Source organism: Oxyura jamaicensis, chromosome 11 (genome assembly GCF_011077185.1).
Source record: "Oxyura jamaicensis isolate SHBP4307 breed ruddy duck chromosome 11, BPBGC_Ojam_1.0, whole genome shotgun sequence".
Lineage (NCBI taxonomy): Eukaryota > Metazoa > Chordata > Aves > Anseriformes > Anatidae > Oxyura > Oxyura jamaicensis.
In genome coordinates this window covers 2,481,314-2,499,987 of record NC_048903.1, presented here as the reverse complement: position 1 = coordinate 2,499,987, position 18,674 = coordinate 2,481,314, and the positions used below count along the sequence as shown (strand labels likewise).

The 18,674-nt window shown below is 37.7% G+C and overlaps 1 protein-coding gene across 3 annotated transcripts; it reads right to left on the bottom strand.

The window, feature by feature from the left end:
* Positions 1–1,214: 1,214 nt before the first annotated feature.
* LOC118172560 (receptor-interacting serine/threonine-protein kinase 2-like) lies at positions 1,215–15,541 on the bottom strand. 3 transcript variants are annotated; one of them, XM_035336560.1, is made up of 13 exons: positions 15,412–15,490; positions 14,832–14,932; positions 13,962–14,128; positions 11,650–11,803; positions 11,314–11,469; positions 11,025–11,173; positions 9,238–9,287; positions 7,993–8,154; positions 7,128–7,213; positions 5,578–5,646; positions 4,658–4,820; positions 4,083–4,229; positions 1,215–2,723 (listed from the first exon to the last, which is right to left on the bottom strand). In XM_035336560.1, the coding sequence occupies exons 3-13, from the start codon at positions 14,111–14,113 to the stop codon at positions 2,404–2,406; spliced, it is 1,608 nt and encodes a 535-aa protein (XP_035192451.1). In that variant the 5' UTR covers positions 14,114–14,128; positions 14,832–14,932; positions 15,412–15,490; the 3' UTR covers positions 1,215–2,403. The 3 variants fall into 3 exon arrangements, with proteins under 3 accessions (XP_035192451.1, XP_035192450.1, XP_035192452.1); XM_035336559.1 differs by lacking the exon at positions 14,832–14,932 and having other exon boundaries at positions 13,962–14,127; positions 15,412–15,541; XM_035336561.1 differs by lacking the exon at positions 14,832–14,932 and having other exon boundaries at positions 4,083–4,220; positions 13,962–14,127; positions 15,412–15,541.
* Between the last annotated feature and the right edge of the window lie 3,133 nt (positions 15,542–18,674).

Below are 18,674 nucleotides of genomic sequence, written 5' to 3'. Positions count from 1 at the left end.
TCCAATTAAGTCCAAAAAAATAAACATTTGCCTATTTCAGTTACCTTTCCTTTAATAAGTCTAAATGGAATTTGAACATGGTTCTGAACATGGTTCATCAGTTTTAAGATCTGTTGTAGTTTTGTCTTTTTTGAGTAACTGCAAGAGAGTTTTACTAATCATTTTGTATGTTCACTCCTGAAGTGCCTTTTTTAATCCCTTTGCTCTTTTCCAGTTACCAACATTATAATGAACTAAAAGCATCCCTCTAAAACACCATGCTTATGGAAAAAAATTCCCAACAGCTTCAACTATCAACAAACCCAAAAGTTTAAACCTTTATATTGCACAGGAATATGAGGAAGTTGAGGAAGTCTATGCATTTGCCTATATTAAGACAAATCTGCATTAGCTTAAATGTGTTAATACCAAGGCTTGGGCAGTGGCAGAGTTGGTTTATGGCAATGCTTTTAGCCAGCGTTATCAACTCGAAGGCTCAGTAAAGCCATGTATTGATTTCAGTTGAATAGGTGATCTGATTATGGGTTAGATTTAATTATTGAATAACATACTTAAAGAATTCTGTTCAGGCTCATTTGAACATGAAATAACAGATTTGCCTTTGTTTTGTAAATGGTTACAAACTGTCTTTTTGGATTATCTTGACAAAAATCTGTGTAAACAACGGTAATGGATTAGTAATTCTGTAAGTATCTGTAATAGGATGTGACCTTAAATTGGAAAGCCAAATATGAGAGCAAAAATGTCTGTAGAAACAGATAACTTCTGCTCCAACTTGTTTCATGCCAGTTCTGCGATTAAAAATTAAAACTGCAATTAAGTCTGACATCAAATGATATTCAAGTAAAAAACTGTTTCAGAGTAAGAGAGCCAGAGAGCCAAAACTGTTTCTATGTCAAAAAAATAATGACATGAAAATTAAGTCTGCCAGCTGGCACATGTCAGAAGTATAAATATGTCCAGCACGAGAACTGAATGGAATGATTTTTTGAAAGCTGCTAACTAAGTTTCAATAATATTGTTACCTTCCCTCTTAAAAGTCTATAAATAATTCACACAAATGGTTATCTGTTTTACTGATTATCTTATGCCTTCTAAACAAGTAAAACACCATGGCAGCAGTAGTTTTCCTCCTGAAAGACATCCTTTCCTAGTGAAGGCTAATCTGGTCTGCTGAGGGTTCCAATTTCAAGTGGGGATTTAAAAAAAAAGTCAGTGTTTAGTTCCTTTAATAGGCAAAATTATTTTCAACACACTCGACATTGATTTTAATTGTAACAATATAGCATCTCAAGGCTGTCTTAAAGCTTAATGAATGTGCATAAAGAGTTATAGCTAAAATTTGTTTCCAGCAGTATTATAGTCTGATGTAACAAGTCTCTTATCTCAAGTATGCCCAGAAAACACATCGTTACTAAATTTAGTATTACAACCTGCCAAACTACTGAAGTAGATCAGCAGTTTGAAACTGCAGAGAACAAATGCAATGCAGGGAAACAGAATAACAGTTTTGCATCTGAAATACTTGTAGAGTGTATAACAAGTTCTCATGTTAATCTAGTGCCTTGCAATTTGAAGGAATCCCACTGTGCCTTCAAAAACCAGCACCTTTTATAACCTCATTTTCATTATAATGAAGGTAATTTTCTACTTTCCTTTATAGTTCAACAGAACCACCATTTCTAAAGTGATCAGCTTGGTACCTCTTCTACCTGGTTTAATTTTACATTTGAGCTGCAGCCATAAGGAGAGAGCAACATTGACATAAGGTATTAACGTTTTTCTATTTACCAAATGCTTTAGGCCCACCTCTCCAAAGCGCTGCTATCAGTGCCCTGTTTTCAGAGCATACGACCATTTGTGAGTGAAAATTTATATGCATGGTGCAAGTTTTCCAAAGCTTACTTAAGGCGCTGTGTAGTAAATATTTTAGTTCTCTTAAGACTTTCACACTAACACCTGTCTTTCACAGAGCTTCATTGAGACAGCCTTTTTTTTCCCCCTCTTCATCCAGTACCCTGTTCTTCACTGTGCTTAGCTGGAAGGATTTAGTAATACCTGCTCTTCTGTAGTGTGATCTCCAAAAATTCATAATCCATTTTCCAGTCTTCCAAAAAAATCAACAAAATAAGGTGTCATCTGACTTGACTATTTTCTCTGGCACACATTACACTCCTCCAATCTCTGAGGTCCAAATTTGAATTTGTTATACCAGTCTCGGTAATTTCTGCAGACAGTTGGCTGACTTGACCTTTCAATCCAGCTAGCTTTTTCCATTAGAGGACTAAAATCATGGGCTGCAGGCAGAATTGACTTCAGTCAACAGGTTGTGAGGAATGAATGAATCATTACCATTCCAAATTACCAGTGCTCTGATCCATGTAACAAACCTCAAAAAAAGAGTCACAGCAACAGCCTGTTTTTCTCAGCAGGACAGTCTGTGCAGTGTCCTCGTCCCAGACGACTGTATTTGGTCTCTGTAAGTACAGTCACTACAGTCTGTGCTGCCCTTTCTCCAAGAGAAAGGCAAATGTCTAACAATGCCCGAGCACGACCAGTCACTGTGGGATAAGAGATGATTGTTTCATAATCCATTCGAGACAGCATTTGCTGTGAGCGAAGGACATCAAGGACGTGGTTGAGGCGTCCTTCTGTCATGCAGCTCAGTATGGTTCCTCTCTGGCAGGTTAATATTTGACAGCAGTTTCCTTTGCAGCAAGGACCTTGAGTAAAAAAGGAAACAAAACAAGATCCACTAAGTGCTCATTTCTTCCAGAAGTTGTTAGCAAATGGTAGTAGCTACGTTTATCAATGTTGATACTAGAAATATAAACTTAGTAGAGAAAGAAGAAAGGAAGAGTTAGTGTTCTTTGTTCATAAAGACTACAGTGTATTTCCATCTTTTGTTTGAAACTCATGAACATATTACAGAAGATAAGCATTTCTAAAGATTGTTTGGATTGTGTGAAGGGAGGAGATTTTCAGGTCTGGCCCTATTCTGGATCAAAACCAGATCAACGCAGTTTGGCTGTACATAAATGAAAAAAACTTTGTCCTGCAGAAAGCAGAAGAACAACTAATAGGTAGTCCAGGATAGCAGTACTGCTTGAAATGTATTGTGAAAGTGGGAAATTGAATGTATATATCGAAGCCGAACTAGTAACAAAGCTAATACTTCTGGCAAAAATGACCTAGAGCACTGTGTTCTGCCTCTTCACAGACAGCTTAGGCTTACGCCTATTAGAGCACTTAGTACCAACATTAAGGTTTTTAATGTCCAGTAAATACCATACACCAAGGGAAAATTAATAGCTGCAGGCCATTGTTACTTTGGAGAACATGCCTCTGTCCTCCTTATTTCTGAGTCTGGACAGTAGAGTTCTGCAATGAACTTTTCTTGTATGGACAAGTCTGCTGCTTTATCCTGAATTTATGCCATCCCTCAGGAATAAATGGAAGTGGAGAAGAATGGCCAGCCAGATATATGAACTATCATAGGCCAATTTGAAAAAAAAAAAAAAAGCTTTTCACCTATAAGTAGAGGCAGAGAGGCAGACTTCACAAGTCAGAAGCTTTCCTATTAGGCAGTTCCCAGCTCAGTAGGAAAATCCCAAATCACATCAGAAAGGAAATGAATGTTTCTCCTCCTTCTCCTTAGTCACCACCCCCCCCTTCTTTTTTATATAGTCAATATCTACTTTGTAGCAGGATAAAATGGGGGGGAGTTTTAAGGTTTTTTTTTTCAGACTTTAACAAACAGTGTATTTCATATCCTATGTGCTGTATTTTCTGTATTTTATTATATTTTTTCATGCCTGTTCTCAGCCTGAATATGATCCTGGAAAACACGTTAATGTTCACAGTAGCCAATGCCTGAACTTCTGAGGACAGGAATAGCCATGTACCAATAGCTTCACGAGACATTTGTATTGCTTTTGGCAGTTATTACACTAAAAATACTTGCAAGCATGCAAGAGAATTCAGGAAAAAAATCTGTTTCTACCAATCTCTAAACCATCTGATCATCAATTAAAGTCTGGTCTGGGAGAATATCGTCCTCTCAACTGGGAATGGAGTCTTACCTGTCACTGCTTGTTCAGGGTGTGTAGCTTGTTGTTTGTGCTTAAGTGCCAGCAGTGGGTCCTTATGCTGACTGTTTTCTTTGCCTGCCATTGGACCAGATAATGGAGGAGTACAAAAAGATCTTCTACAGTCAGAGCCTGGGTGAGCTAGAAGAAATAAGAGTAAGATTAGACCCTTGAATTGCAACAGCAATTGAACAGCAATAGGAACTTAACTCCTTTTCTTATTAGCTGATAAGAAAATACGGTTATTCTTTCTAACACAGGGCAACAGATTCCAGAATGTACTTGTTCTGTTGACAGGCAATATTCAGTGTGCAAAGAAATGGCAGCTGTATGTTATGGGTCAGGGTTCTGAAGTTTAAGAGGCTTTTTTTTATCTACACACTTAACCAAAAGAAACCATGGTGTCTCTGCTTTTCTGCAGTGAGCTCATGCTTCAGATGATACCAGTAGGGGGCAAAGCTCTGTGAATGGACACTTGTACTTGGAAAATGCATGTGCCTATGGAACTACTAGTAATGTTCATCCTTTTCTTAGAACAGTTGGAGCTGAATATATATGAGGATAGATACCTTTATTTGTTGCGTTCTGTGGGGTAGAGTTTGCTGGATCCATCTCAAGATAGTTTTCTCTTCCTGCATGATTTGTATTGCTATCAAGTAGAATAGTTGACAAGCTTGGTAGTACAAGAGGGATTTTCTTGGTCATTACTTTGTTGTTTTGTGGACACATGACCTGAAAAAGATGAAAATAGGGAAGAATTATCTTGGAAACTTTCTTCCAAAACCTTTTCTAAACAGTTTCCTCTTGAAATCTAAGGCTGTTTCACAGAACAGAGTAAGGTAGGTATGAGCATGTAGACATGCTTAATTTGACTTCAGCTAGTTGCCTATGATGCTGTGACAGCATAGATCTGTAGGCTACCTGTCCTGGATTTTACTTCTGTCCTAGATTGCTTCCACAGCCTGTGCTGCTGGCAGCCATGGTGTCACTACAAATTGAGTTGTTTAGTTTAAAAGTTAGTTCTGATCCAGGCACGTGAATTTCAGTTCTTTTGGTATTGGCAAGCCTGCAACAAGTGCCAAAAATCACTTTGAAAATGGGAGTTAACAGTATTTTGGAGTGATCACAAAGCTGTTGTCATTGTGCTTTAAGAAAATTAGTTGCAGATGCTAGAATTCAGCCTCAGGCTTTTTTTCCAGATGACATTTTGAAAACACCACAAGAAGAGCTAGATTTTTGCCATTTCATTAGGAAATTTTCAAGGAGTGGTTCAAAGTGACTGTTAAGTGGGTAAGGTTGTTTTTGCAAGAGCAGAGTCTGCTGCTTAGAAGGTAGAACAGGGTTTTGTTGGTTAACTGGAAGTAGTTGTCCTGGCTAGGGACACTTAGCTGTAGAGTGTTTTTTATTATGTGGTGTCAGCACTGTCAGGAGAAACAACAACCTCATGAAGTACTCTTGTAAAACTCTCAGATGCATGCCATGTACTCACCTCTGAATTGCGTATGCCTGTCTGCAACGTGTATATTTCTGAACCTTTGCATGCATTAAGTGCTGTCTCCTGGAAAAAATAGTACAAGAATGCCTGTAAGAATACCCAATGTTTGCTCAATTCAGTTGTCAGGAGCAGGAATTTACACTGACACTATGTATTATGCTTTTAGGTATGCTGGTACATAGTGATAGTGAACTGCATAGAGCAGCTTCACATTTTAACACATGTAAGTAGTTGTAAAATCTGACTTAAATCTACTCTGTTACTGTTTCTACTTTAAAATCCAGTTTTGGATCATGCAGGAAAAAGTGAGAATAGTCCTATACTGAAATAGTTAAATTGGGCTAGCTATAACATGTCCTTCAAGTATCCAAACAGCAGGACCATCCTGTGTTTCATATGCCAAACTCTGTCCGCAATAAGGATGTGTTTCTACTTGTAACTTTTTTCCATGTTATATGTCTGCAGCAGATTTGTTCCAACTCTTTACAGTTCAACAGTTAATGAATCAATTCATTTTTAAGAGTTTCCAGTAGCTTTTTCCCAGTCATTTTGGATATATTTGTATAGTTACTTGAACAATAAATAATGCTCGCTGCTAATTTAGCGAAGAGAAAAACAGTCTTGCTCAATGGAGACTGAAGTATTGTATTATTTATGAACATATTGCCAAATAGTCCATAAACTTCAATGGTAATAAAGTGACATGGACTATAGCTATGCCACCTATTAAAGCATTGATCAAGTCTGCTTTTATAATCCCAGTATGTGATTGCAACACATAGAAATAATTTGGTATGCAGTAATGTAGGTAGCTCACATAGGCACAACAAAATCAGTGATACAGAATGGGTTTTGCAAGTCCAGATGGAGTTAGAATACTTGCTCGAGGGCTGAAGTGTGCCAATGCAGTTTCTCTACTGTGCCTAAGTTAACTAGATAGGCTATAGCTATTCTTGTGGTAGTCAGATTTGTGCCAGATTTCTTATGGCAATATAAACAAATATTGAGTTAGCTGTGTCCCTTAATTGTTTGCCATTCCCCATCCATTCAGGGGGTATCAGAGAACCCTCTTGGGCCTGAGGACGTGGTGTTTTACATTTGAAACATGCCAACTTAGAAACAGTGAAGCAGACAGAAGAGTGCATTGCTGGAGCAGATATTAACACTGTCTGGGTTTTGGATTAAATATCTTTAACCAGTACATACAAGAAAAATTGGCCTTGATCCTAGACTTATTGTGTTCTGCTTGAAGCTGATATTTGTTCTCACTCGTTTTCCAGTCTGATTACAGCTGGTGACTGGCAAGAAGCTATCATTTTTATAATCTTGGTAGCAATTGACACTTTCTAGAGAAGACCAGCCAGAAAACCCTACAATACCTTTTTTTTTAAAAAAAATCCTGAATGAACTTAAAGTGCCAAAATTTAGTCTCTGGTATGTCCAGTAAAGCAATAAAGACAAAGCCTTTTCCTGTTTTGGGCCACAACAACTGTAATTGAAGAATCACATAACATCCTTATACAGGAACAAAATTTTGCACTAACCTTTGCATCCATCAGATTGTAGATTGCATTAGGAATTGCCTCCTTATTTATAGTAGTCAAAATTCCATTTAGAAGGTCTACACATTCTGCAGGAGGAATAAATCATTTTAAAATACAATGTTGCATATGAAAGTGTGTACATATTTAGGCAGCATCTTGCAACTAATCTCACTAAGCATGCTATTGAGTATTAGCTTTATTATGTTGGGAAGCTAGATGAACTAAGTGAAAGCAGTTCAAATACAGCTTGTACACCATACATGCTTTACTTCCCTTTTAGAAAAGATTCTGAAGAACTGTCAGAGTTAGTTTTTCTTAATTGTTTATACAGATGTGCCCTTGCAGAAGGCTTACAAACAAATATATAAATTTAACACAGTAAAACTATATGCAAGTGCTGAGGAAACTATTTGCATTATGTCTAGCTTTGAAAATTTGCTTACTAGTCCCCAAGTATCACAGTCTTAATATTTCTTGGCTTTTTTCCAATAGGGACAGGTTAAACATAACAGTTCCGCTAACAAACAATGGTAACACACCTCACAGGGAACTGGTTAAACACTAGAAGTAAGAAATGCTTAAGATAGATCAGTCTTTGTTAGACTAATACATTTAGCTAATATCCCCTTCTTTAGCTCCCCCCCCCCCCCTTTAAGCATTATACTAAAATGCAATCTCAGATCAGTAAGCCAACTCTGGTAGGAATCTTCAGCTAAAGAAATCTACAGTACTGCAATGGTGATGTAAAGGCTGCTTTGCCCTCCACTTGAGATATTCTGTCATTGATTTTGAGTGCCAGAGCAATGTTCCCAGCAAGACCATCTCAAGTACACACCCTGTAAGGAAAGCAAACCCTGAATGTTACCTGCAGTATGTGGTCTGTAATCTGGTTCTTGATGCCAGCAAAGAGCAATAAAGTGCAACAGCTCGTTCCTCTGGGGCAAGTTGCTTGGTATAAACTCCTCCGAAATCCCAGGCCGCAAGCTGTTGCAGATTCCCATCAGAACTTCCAGCAGGGTTGTTTGACCTGCAATGGATAGGAAAATGTCACCACAAAAAACATTAAAGACATCAGAACTTTTAAAGAGATATTCAGCATAAGCTATATCAGGTATATTAAAACAAAGGCTACTTTTAGAGGCAAAAAAAGTATTTACTCTGCAGCTAATGGATATGCTAGCCTTTAACAATAACTAGTTATTGCAACAGACCACTTCAGGAGAGAGAATTCTATCCTAACACAAAGTGACAAATGAGTATGTACCCATGCATTGTAAACTACACGCACAGACCCCTCAGATATACATCTAATTATTATGGGTATCTCCTAAGCACAGTTTATATAAAACTTTATACCTTATAAGAATATCAATCCTATTGTACAGAAAAAAATACTTTGGGCAACCAGAAGATGGCAGCCATAAGTGAAAGCTACATGAATGAATATTAACCTACTATTCCTATGCAGTATTTTTGAAAGGTCCTTCTCAGCCTGCTAAATGTACAAGTCCTTCAATCAGCAAGCCATGCAGAACAGAGCCCACATCAAAGAGGTCTCTTTGGCATCAACTTGCATAAAATAGGGATCATCCTTCCACTATGAAAATTATTGTATAGTGCTTTACAAACCATGTTCTTTAAAACTGCTTGCTATTATCTAAGAAGGTAAGATTCTTTTTTCTTAAGAGAATTTAGCACAAACTGGCATTTCTTGATTGGGATTTGAAAGTCATGGCAACTCTAAGATGAGCATACTGCACATCCTTTTAGCTATTTGTCACCAAAATGTAGTCTGGTTTTGAAGTGACAGTGAAATAGAAGGGTACTGTTTCTCCCTAAAGGTAATCAGAAAACACAACTGAGTAACAGAGTGCTTCAACAAGCACAGAGAACTGCTACAAGTTGGGTAAGAAGCTACAGTTTTCCCCTGCAGAAAAATCATCCTCCTCGAGACATGGAGGATTTGCTGAGGGATTCTGATCTTTAGCTCTAACAGTAATAGAAGGCAAAAGGACATCCAAAAAGACAGTGTTGTTTGTGTTGATTTCCCTACAGTAAGGGAATTTGTAGAGAATATTAATTATAGAAATAAATATATAGAAATTAATACCTTCAAAAGGTTTCCGTCTGCTTAGGCTCTCCCAACACAGTATTCCAAAACTGAAAAAAAACAAAGGAACATCCATTAATTTGGAATCCATATTTATGTTCTCATTACTCCCAAGACCAAGTTTATTGGTTTAAGACAGGAGTTTTCCAAGACAAAGCCTATCCAAATATTTCCTAATTTGAAGAGATACATTTCTCTGCATTAAGCTTTGATTTTCAAACAAGCAGTTTTTACAATAAGTCAAGTTAGAACTATATACACATTTTTTGGATAGGATCAATTAGAATTACATTTCAGGTTATTACCTTCATTACATTTACTCTTGTCAATTTCAGAACCTTCTGTTGTCCTCTGTCATTTTTGTTTAGCTTTCAAGTAATTTAAATAGCAAGAAGGGGACATCATAGCAGGTACTGACAGGCTTATCAGTCAGTTAACCTACCAAAAACTTGATCCTCATCCCCTGCACGTCTGTTTTCTTCAGACAGATTTGCTGGAGATCCAGATACTTTTTTCCTTTTCTAATGAACTAGGAAGTATTCCAGTGATACCATAGCTCTGTATGTACAACCCACATCTCAGGTGGTCTAAAATACAGTTAAACCCTCAATCTGCAAAATTAGAGGCAGAAGCAAGAAGCCTGCAGGAAGAGAAAAAGCAGGCTACAGATGAGCCAGAAGTAAAGCAACCTATAGTGGAAGAAGCAGTTCTAGAATAAACTTAATTGTATATTCATATATCTTGCTCTACTGCTAAGTTACATGTGCAAGAGAACCCCCTATTCTTCTGTATTTCCACATATAGTCTTAATACCACTTAGGAAAATATTAGTATAACATGGATAGACATGTAGCTTACATGCAACTAGCAGCACTTCATATATGACACTTTTCTGTATTACACCACTATCTAGATATGCACTTCTCATGCACTGAGTTATATCTGAACATCTAAAATTAAATAAGAATGACATGCTGGAAATTAATCATGCCACTTGAAATAAGCCTCTCTTCCTGTGAGAAAATCTTGTTTAAAAATCAGATCAGTTGCATCATTTATAGGTCTCAAGCATATATGTTGTTTGACTCGCCTTAGTGAGCGTCTCTGTGGCAATAAAGCAGTTTTATTTGTTACCTCCAATAAAAAGTCAGAGAGAGATGTCATGCTTAAAGTTACCTGTAGCGTTAGTCCACAGGCTCCATAAAAACAGATTATAAAGATGCATGTCCATACAGAAAATAGTTGCAGTTTGAGGTTGTCTCATTTATCAAGACAGATAAAAAATATTTTACAGCTCCAAAACAGATGTGACAGTAGATAATCTTCCTCCTTTGTATAAATCACTAAAGTATGAGTGCTTGAGTGGCTCAGTGAATTATCTGAGCAGGTTCCTTTGGACCACAGTGGGACACTTGAGATAAAGGTCTGGATTTTCATCTGGGCATGAACAGTTCTTCCTGAAATTAAGTCCAACAACAGTTCACCCTTAGGAACCACATGAGTTGTAGTCATTAGGTTCCTAGATGTGTATGAAAATATTCTGGCAGCTACGTTACTCTTAAAAATTTGGGTCCATTTGTAAGAACAGTTCTTAACCATATTATTCACCAGATGTAGGGAATTTTGTATTTAATTCACTGCTGTAATTAGCCTCACATGGAATACTGTCTGATTGCATTATATAAATCTGGCATTTTTATTGTAGTGTCTTTGTAAATAAGTATTTCAGCAACATTATAGAATCTAGCAAGGACCAGGTATGACCTGCCCTTAAAAATCCTATTTACCTGTAAATATCGCCTTCCCGTGAAGGAAGGCTGCCTCTGAGTATTTCAGGAGGGATATACACTAAATCCTGGCATTTTCTCTGATTGCAGTTCTGCAGGTCTGACCTCAGCTGCTGTTTCCTCCAGTTGGTTAGACCATAATCTGATATCTACAGAGACAGGAGAAAAAAAAGTTTTTGTAACAATACCTCAGTCTCAGAACTAAATGTTGGTCATTAGACTAAATACGTGTAACTATAGGACAGTCACTGGACTTCACACAAACAGGCTATAGACTAAAAGTTCCCACCTTGGCTCTGTACTGCATATCCAAAAGGACATTGGAAGGTTTAAGGCTGCAGTGGCAGAAAGCAGGCTCGAGGCTGTGAAGATGATGCAACCCTTCAGCCACATCTGACAGGATCCTTATGAGCAAGGGAAATGGAAGATCTGGGTACAGCTGATGCTAAAGAACACAAAGTATACGTTTTGCTAGAGTGAAACTTTTACTATTCACTTTTTCATAAACAAAAGTACAATGCAGAAGTTGAATAGCAGATGTCTGTCCATAATTTACATGCTGTTTACTCCCTTTTGGCTTAGGGTTTAATTAGTTTTGTCACAAAAGATTACTTCTCCTATGTACCTCATGGATGAGTGAGTGGAGGGATCCGTTGCTCATCCACTCAGTCACTATCCCCACAAGTCCATGGTACTGGTAAATCCCAAGAGCAGGCAGGAGACGTTCAGACTTAAAGCACCTGACATTTGCTATATCTTGAAGCAGCAGCTTCCTCTCCCTGTAAAAAGAGAGCTAAGGTTAGAGGCAGGGTAGACTGAAGGGAATTTCAGCTAGACATCAGATCATGTAGACAATGGAAACAAGAAAGAATCATATAGTTGACACAAGCCAAGGTAATTCTGCCAATAAAATCAGTATTGTGTCATCTTCCAGAAGAAAATTAAGCAATATCTTGTGTAGTGTATTTTTCTAACATAGTGTGAAAGAACTCTATAGATTAGCATGAACATAGGAGCACAGTTTGAAGCAGCATTTGATAATGCAAAGATGGGAGAAAGCTGAAATGTGAAGTGCTAGATTACAAAAAAAATCTAGTTTTCCCTCATAAACTTGCATTCTTTTGCTTTTAGTGAGACCCACATATACAACCAAATTAAGATCTTCCATGTGTATCTGATGGCACCATGGCAAAGTCTGACATAAAACAAACTGAATTCATATTTGATAAAAGCAGTATTACTCTAATAGCTTTGTCATATTTAAGTTCAACTGCAGTTGGATTGCATACCTGAATTCAAACAGTCTGTATTTACAGCATGTAATGAAACCTTGCTTTGATCACAAGAAGAGCAAGATTTTGCCAAGGACTCCAAACAGTTGATTCCTTGTGCAAAGGAAACACCGAATTGTTGATTAAATTAAGCATTTTCAGGGAAAATAACTCCTGCCACACTTTCAGCTTTTGTTTGTAAATATCTAATTATCTGTGTTACTTTTGAGCTGAAAATTCATTGGAACTAATTCAAAATTCAGTTGATTTCAACAGACCTGGAGCTCATTCTCATCATCCTAAGTCATCAGACTTCAGTTTCTGTTTCTCATATTTGTGGTACTGATTCACAAGTCTGTAAGCCAATCTCTGTTAGTAACTTACAGCCCCACCTCTTTTAGCACTTATTTCCACAAATCTAAGCATTTATCATCAGCACACAGTTGAAAGTTTCACAGGCAGAGTAGACTGCAGCCTATTCTCCTAGGTTTCCTATACCCAGTGTAATGCAAACAAGGGATCAGAATAGTAGCAGAGAGAAAAGCAGGACACAGGCTTTTAGTCTTAGGGAGGAAGTTTAAGTGAAAAGATACCACCAAATCAGCATAGCATGTTAAATTTAAAGAGGAGCAAGATGCTGATTACTGTGAATTGATTTAATTATAGCTTGTGTTTTAAAGAAAATGTGAATAGGAGATGGAGAGTTTTTTTTTCTTTAAACTAGCTACTAAACAATGTTAGATCAGACTACAAAATTGCTAGACTTCCACTGCCTAAAAACCAAGCAGCTCCCCAAAAACAGAACAAAACCTTAGGTATTTTTAAGTTTTCAGTTTAAATTGACAGTGATATTGTCAAAATGGCAGCAAATGCTAACAGAATTCAGGAACAGATAATCTTTTTTAAAAAAATCTAGAATACTGTTTTTTTCACCCATCTTCATAATGGAAGAAGTTAAACACTATGTATTCCACTAAGACATCTGAATTTTACTTTTAACAAAAGTTACCTCAATTGCAGTGTTCTCAGTTAACAAGTGAGTTGTAACTAGTCCGTTGTTGCACATCAGACTCTGATAAACAATCAGGTCAGTGATTTCCCCTAAAATGCTTTTGTCTTGCTTCATCTAAAGTATCTTGGGGTTATTCTTAGAAACTTTCTGGGCCTTTGTCACCCCACTGGAATTTTGTTGCAGATAGGCGGATGCCCATCAGCTATAGTGATGTGGTTTTGTAATTGGGACATATATACACATCTCACTGCTCTGCAACTCTGACCCTTATCCCTCCCTCCTTCCACTGCTCTATTCCTTCATATGTACTTGCTGGTTTAGATGAAATTCAGCTGAGGTCTCTGTTTCCAGAAAATGTAATACCATACATTGCATGCTCAACATTACTGGTCAGGGTCTGGAGACATTATTGTAATAGAGATATTGAATGCTTTCAGGATTAATCTCTACTTTTCTAAAATTTGTGAAAGAAAAGAAGTAGGGCTAGTTTCTTAGTATTACTGCCTCCAATTTGCCTCTTGGCAAGTTGGGATTTCTAGGAACTGAGATATGTTTGGGGATCAAACGATTTTGGACATGCCATGATTCATTCTGGTACTATCGGTGCAGTTTTGTGTTGCCAACCTGCATGGATAATAGACCAAAGACACATACCTTTCTGTAGCATTCTGGCTGGTAAGCAGCCTCACGGAGATCTGTGTGTTCCATGAGACATGAAAGGCTTTCAGTGCAAAGCCTGAGCCTGTCCTGGTCAAGGTAAAGCTATCCAAATCCTCCTGGGCTACTACAGGCAATGGCTTGGCCATTTTTAGATGGCTGGCTTGGGAGAAAAAATAGCAGAGATAAGTTTAGGCCTACTTTTTGTCACTACCAGTAAAGCACAGTGAAGTTGCACCACCCCTTCCCAAATAACCACTATCCTAATCCTAAAAGGTAGTTCCTTTTACCACTCTGTATCAGACTTTCCTTAAAAAGACAGTGAAAACGTGTCAATTGCAGAAAACTGTCCAGGCCATACCTTACCATCCCAGGCCACAAGGTGCTAATTATTATTATTTTTTCTTATTTCCATCTGATTACTTAGAAATGGGGGGCCATTGTTTATAACATAAAATGTGGCTTTAAAATGATAAAGAATTATGTAGACAACAAATCAGCATCCATCAGTCGTGCAGGATAGAAATATAGTTTCATAGAATATCCTGAGTTGGAAGGGACCAGAAAGGACTGTGTATATAATAAGACAAACAAACATTTCAGTAATCAAAATAATTTATTCAAAACTCCAAAAATAGTACAAAGAGGCTAATATAATGCATATGGGCTCTAAAGCATTCTCGAATTTATCTATTTCTATTTAAAATGGAATCAAGTAAAGCTGTAACAGTTTTTGAAACTCTTGCTAATTCACTATTTAGATAAAAAGGGATAGCAACCAGCTCTTTTTTGGATTTGCAAAACCTTATTTAACTGGAGATTTTGTAAAAACAAATGAAAACCAATTCAATCTTTCTGCTACAAAGCATGACATGCTGAGGAATATTGTCCCTACGTTCATGTTTCTACTTCTCTTTCCACACTTGGACTTAGAGTGATTTGCTGGTAATCTCCAAAAGAGCTTGATCCTAAAAAGAGAGATCTTATTTAGGCAGTACTTTACCAAGGCTGCTAGAGTTGTTGGAAGTACTAATCACAAAATATGACATAGTTTAATGAAGTTGCAGAGAAAGTTTCACTAACTTGCAAGTATAGTACTAAAGCCCATTTTCAAATAGACCTGCTCTTTTTAATGATTTTCCTCCTACAGCCATTTCAAAGCTCAGTGACAAATCACAAAATCTTCAGCAACTTCTGCCATAAAGGATTTTATATTATTTTTAACAAAAAGTTAAAAGCCTCAGCCATGGTTGTTATTTTCCCCTAGCTACGGTAGGCAGGAGGAAGATCATTATAAAGCCATTCATTTTAAGTTTCTAATTTTAAAGGCAATCTTTAAGAGTAACTCATAATGAAGATGTTTTCCTTGGTACAAGAGAAACTTTTTTAAGTTAAGCTAGCATTCAAATGTCCAAGTAAAAGAAATTGGAAGCAAAAGTTAACTTACCTCTAAAAATACGGGCATAAAAACTACAAACAGTATAGTGAAACTGCTGCAGATACCCAGTGTGAGTCTGTTTCGTGGGGCATTCACAGACAGCTGGAGCTTTGCTGCCTGTGAGTCAGCTGTATTGTTTATCTCTCCTTTTATTGGCTGCCTGCAAACATCTAAAATTTCCTGGTAGGTTATCTACGCTGTAACTCTTTAGTGACCGCAGCTGTGTTTCACAGGCTGATTTGTTAGCTGCCTATAAATGAGAGAGATTACAGAAAAAGAGGTTGGATGACTATTTTTTTTTTTTTTTTTCTCCTTCCCTCCACATAATGAGGAATCCCAACAGGGAAAGAAAGTTCATGCAACACTGAAAAACACTGTGTTGGATCCAGGCCAAATATAGATGTGTTTAGAGCTGTACACAGATTTTGTAGCTGGTGCTTATCTCTGCAGTAGACCAACCCAACAGCTCAAGTACAAAATCCCCTTAAACTTTGTAAGCCAAGTATATCTTAAAACAGGCTTCAAATTGCCATTTGTTTGGTTAGAAGGGAGGTAAGCATGAGGGTTATGTTAGTTTGCAAAGAAATCAGTTTATGCTAGTTTGCACTTTGTTTGCAAATAAATCAGTTTATGTTAGTTTGCAAATAAATCAATTAGCTGTCAAATAGTCTAGCTGAAAGGGATGTGGGGTTATGATGGAAGTGAAGTTGATGATGAACCCACGGCATGCTCTCATTGCGGATGGGGAAACTGTGGACTGGGCTGTGTTAGAAGTAAAGTCAAAGTGAGAGAACTCATTACACCTCTACTCAGCAATGGTGTGGCTGCATCTGGATTCCTGCAGTCAGTTTTAGGGCCTTTGGTTCAAAGAAAAATGTTGAGAAACTGGATAGGATGCAGTAGATAACAACCAAGATTGTCTGGGCCCTAGAACACATAACTTAGAAGCAGAGATTGAGGGAGCTAGGTTTATTTAGTCAGGCAAAGAAGGAGGTTAAGGGACGGTCTTCTAGAGGTTTGCAACCACTTGGAAACCCACTATGAAAATAGAGCCAAGGGGCAGGTAACAACCAGTGGCATAGGGAGATATTTCAATTTCTGAGGTTGAAGTCAGATGCTGGAAAAAGCTTTTCCACCAGGTGGGTAACACAGCAATGGGCCACTCAGGCTGTGGGGTCTCCATCCTGTAAGGTTTTCTAAATTTAACTAGGCAAAGCCACGACTGACCTGATCGAGCACTTCCATTAGTCCTGCTTCGAGCAGGAGGCTGGGCTAGAAAATGTCAGAGGTATACAATATCTGTAGTTTTGTGATGACTTTGCAAGGCCTAATAGTGTTCCTGCTAGGCTTATACTTTCACTCTGAAGAGTGAGATTGCTGGATGCAGCGTGGAGACTTTAGGAAAAAGCAGTCATTTGGGTTGATCAGGTTTATTCAGCTTTCCACTCCTTGCAGAGTGTCTTTATTTATAGTCCAACTCCAAAAACAGCTTCAGTCAATGAAATTGTCCTCAGACTTCTGTGGGTTTGGGGTCAAATTCTAACCCCAAGCAGGGAGGGAAAAAGTGGTAGGACAGTTACCTAATCCTCCTATGATGCTGGGAAAGCCCCGTGTATCTAAAAATCATGTGGCTGGGGCTCTGCAGCTTGAGAGGAAGCATGCAGCAAGCAGGAAGCGTGGAGTGCACCTTCATGCGCAGTGAGTTATTTCCTGAAAGCTATAGCTATCTAAACAGCTTCAGCTTTCCCTGCTCAGCACACCCCTCCAAAAGTGAAATTAGTACAAGGGAGATGAGCCAGCAAGGTTAAACAAGTGGGCAGTAACAGTCCTGCAGAAGGCAGGAAATGGGGCAAGTTGCTGGAGCTACACGATCCACTTTGTCCTCAACTTCAATTTATCAACAGTACATTCATTGTTGTCTACAGTTCTACAAAATGCATATTATTAATGTTTTCCCTTCTTTAAGGTACTAGCCTGTCAGGCACAGACTCTACTACAGGAGAATCACTGCTGCTAAGGGGCATTACAACTAATTAAAAAAGCTTCTTAGAGGAATCTTTGTAGAGAATTTAAAGGACTTAATTTTTGTAAGTTCTTTGACTGAAACAGTGTGAGTTACTTCTGTATTTTTAGAGTGACACGTGCTTGGGAAGCTGAGTACTGGAACAATCCCACATTTGATTACTCCTCTTGACTATTGTTTTCAGCTTAAAAGAAATAAGCTTCTAAAGCTTACTTTTAATCCATATTTGGAGAAAACAGAAACAAGCAGGCCAATTTTTTGTGCAGGTCTGTACTAACTAAATATTTATTACTGATTAACGTGTTCAGTAATAGCAAGAAAATTGCTTGGTGTTTTACCTACACATAATTTATTCAGGGAAATATAAAGCATCTCACTTACTATGGAAACTTATAAATACTTAGCAAGGTAAAAAAAATCCCTGTAGGATCACACAAGGGCCATCTTATACAGTAATTAGACAAATTTAACAAAAATAAAGATTGGTTTGACTGTCAGAAGTAGTTTGTAGTTTATTTTAACTTTTTTAAACTTTTCAGTTAAGGAAAATAGTCAGAATAAAGCATTCCAGAAAGGATTAATGTATACAACAGACTTACTGAACCTTTCTAACCTATGCATTTCTCAATGCAAACTTTTTTTGTGGATCATTTGCAAGCTAAGACAGTACGGGGAAATGCAAACACATGAATGGTCTTAACATCCTGAAAGTAGGAATAATGGTGATGCCTAAAGGATATTGTGGTTTAAGACAGGAGTGGTTTGTAGGCCTCCACCCCTATAATAAGAGTGAACCCAGTTCCATTCAAATGTAAAATTAAGTGGGAACTTGACAAGTAGCAGCATTAAAGGAGGACCACAGCATAAGACAAAGCATTAATAGAGCAGGGATGCACAATGAAAAAATGACACAGTATCAAAAGACTGAAGCATTCAGATGACCCAAATACCAAGGCCTCTGACGCATGTTCAGTAAATACTGCACTTTGATATTTGAAGGGAGAGTTCCCATCATAATTTCTCAACCTGGTTATTCCAGTTGAGCATCTGTACAGGATAACTTGTGGAAAGATGGGTTCTAGGGTGCTATTTCTTCTTTGCTCCTAGTGTATTTCATGAGCTCTTGCGAGAAGTAAATACTAAACTGTTAGGCTTCAGATGTGTACGATTCAAATGCTCTTTACTTCACCTTTCTAAAAGGTAAGCTGAAGTGTATGAGTGCAGCCAATGATATAATCATACTGTTTTA

What these genes read in the sequence shown, in the direction of transcription:
- LOC118172560 (XM_035336559.1), bottom strand. Translation starts at nt 14,113, where the DNA reads ATGGCCAAGCCATTGCCTGTAGTAGCCCAGGAGGATTTGGATAGCTTT. An exon ending in AGCCAGAATGCTACAGAAAG is followed by an intron (nt 11,804 to 13,961) that starts GTATGTGTCTTT and finishes CTCTTTTTACAG; the next exon opens with GGAGAGGAAGCTGCTGCTTC. An exon ending in ATATGCAGTACAGAGCCAAG is followed by an intron (nt 11,174 to 11,313) that starts GTGGGAACTTTT and finishes CTGTCTCTGTAG; the next exon opens with ATATCAGATTATGGTCTAAC.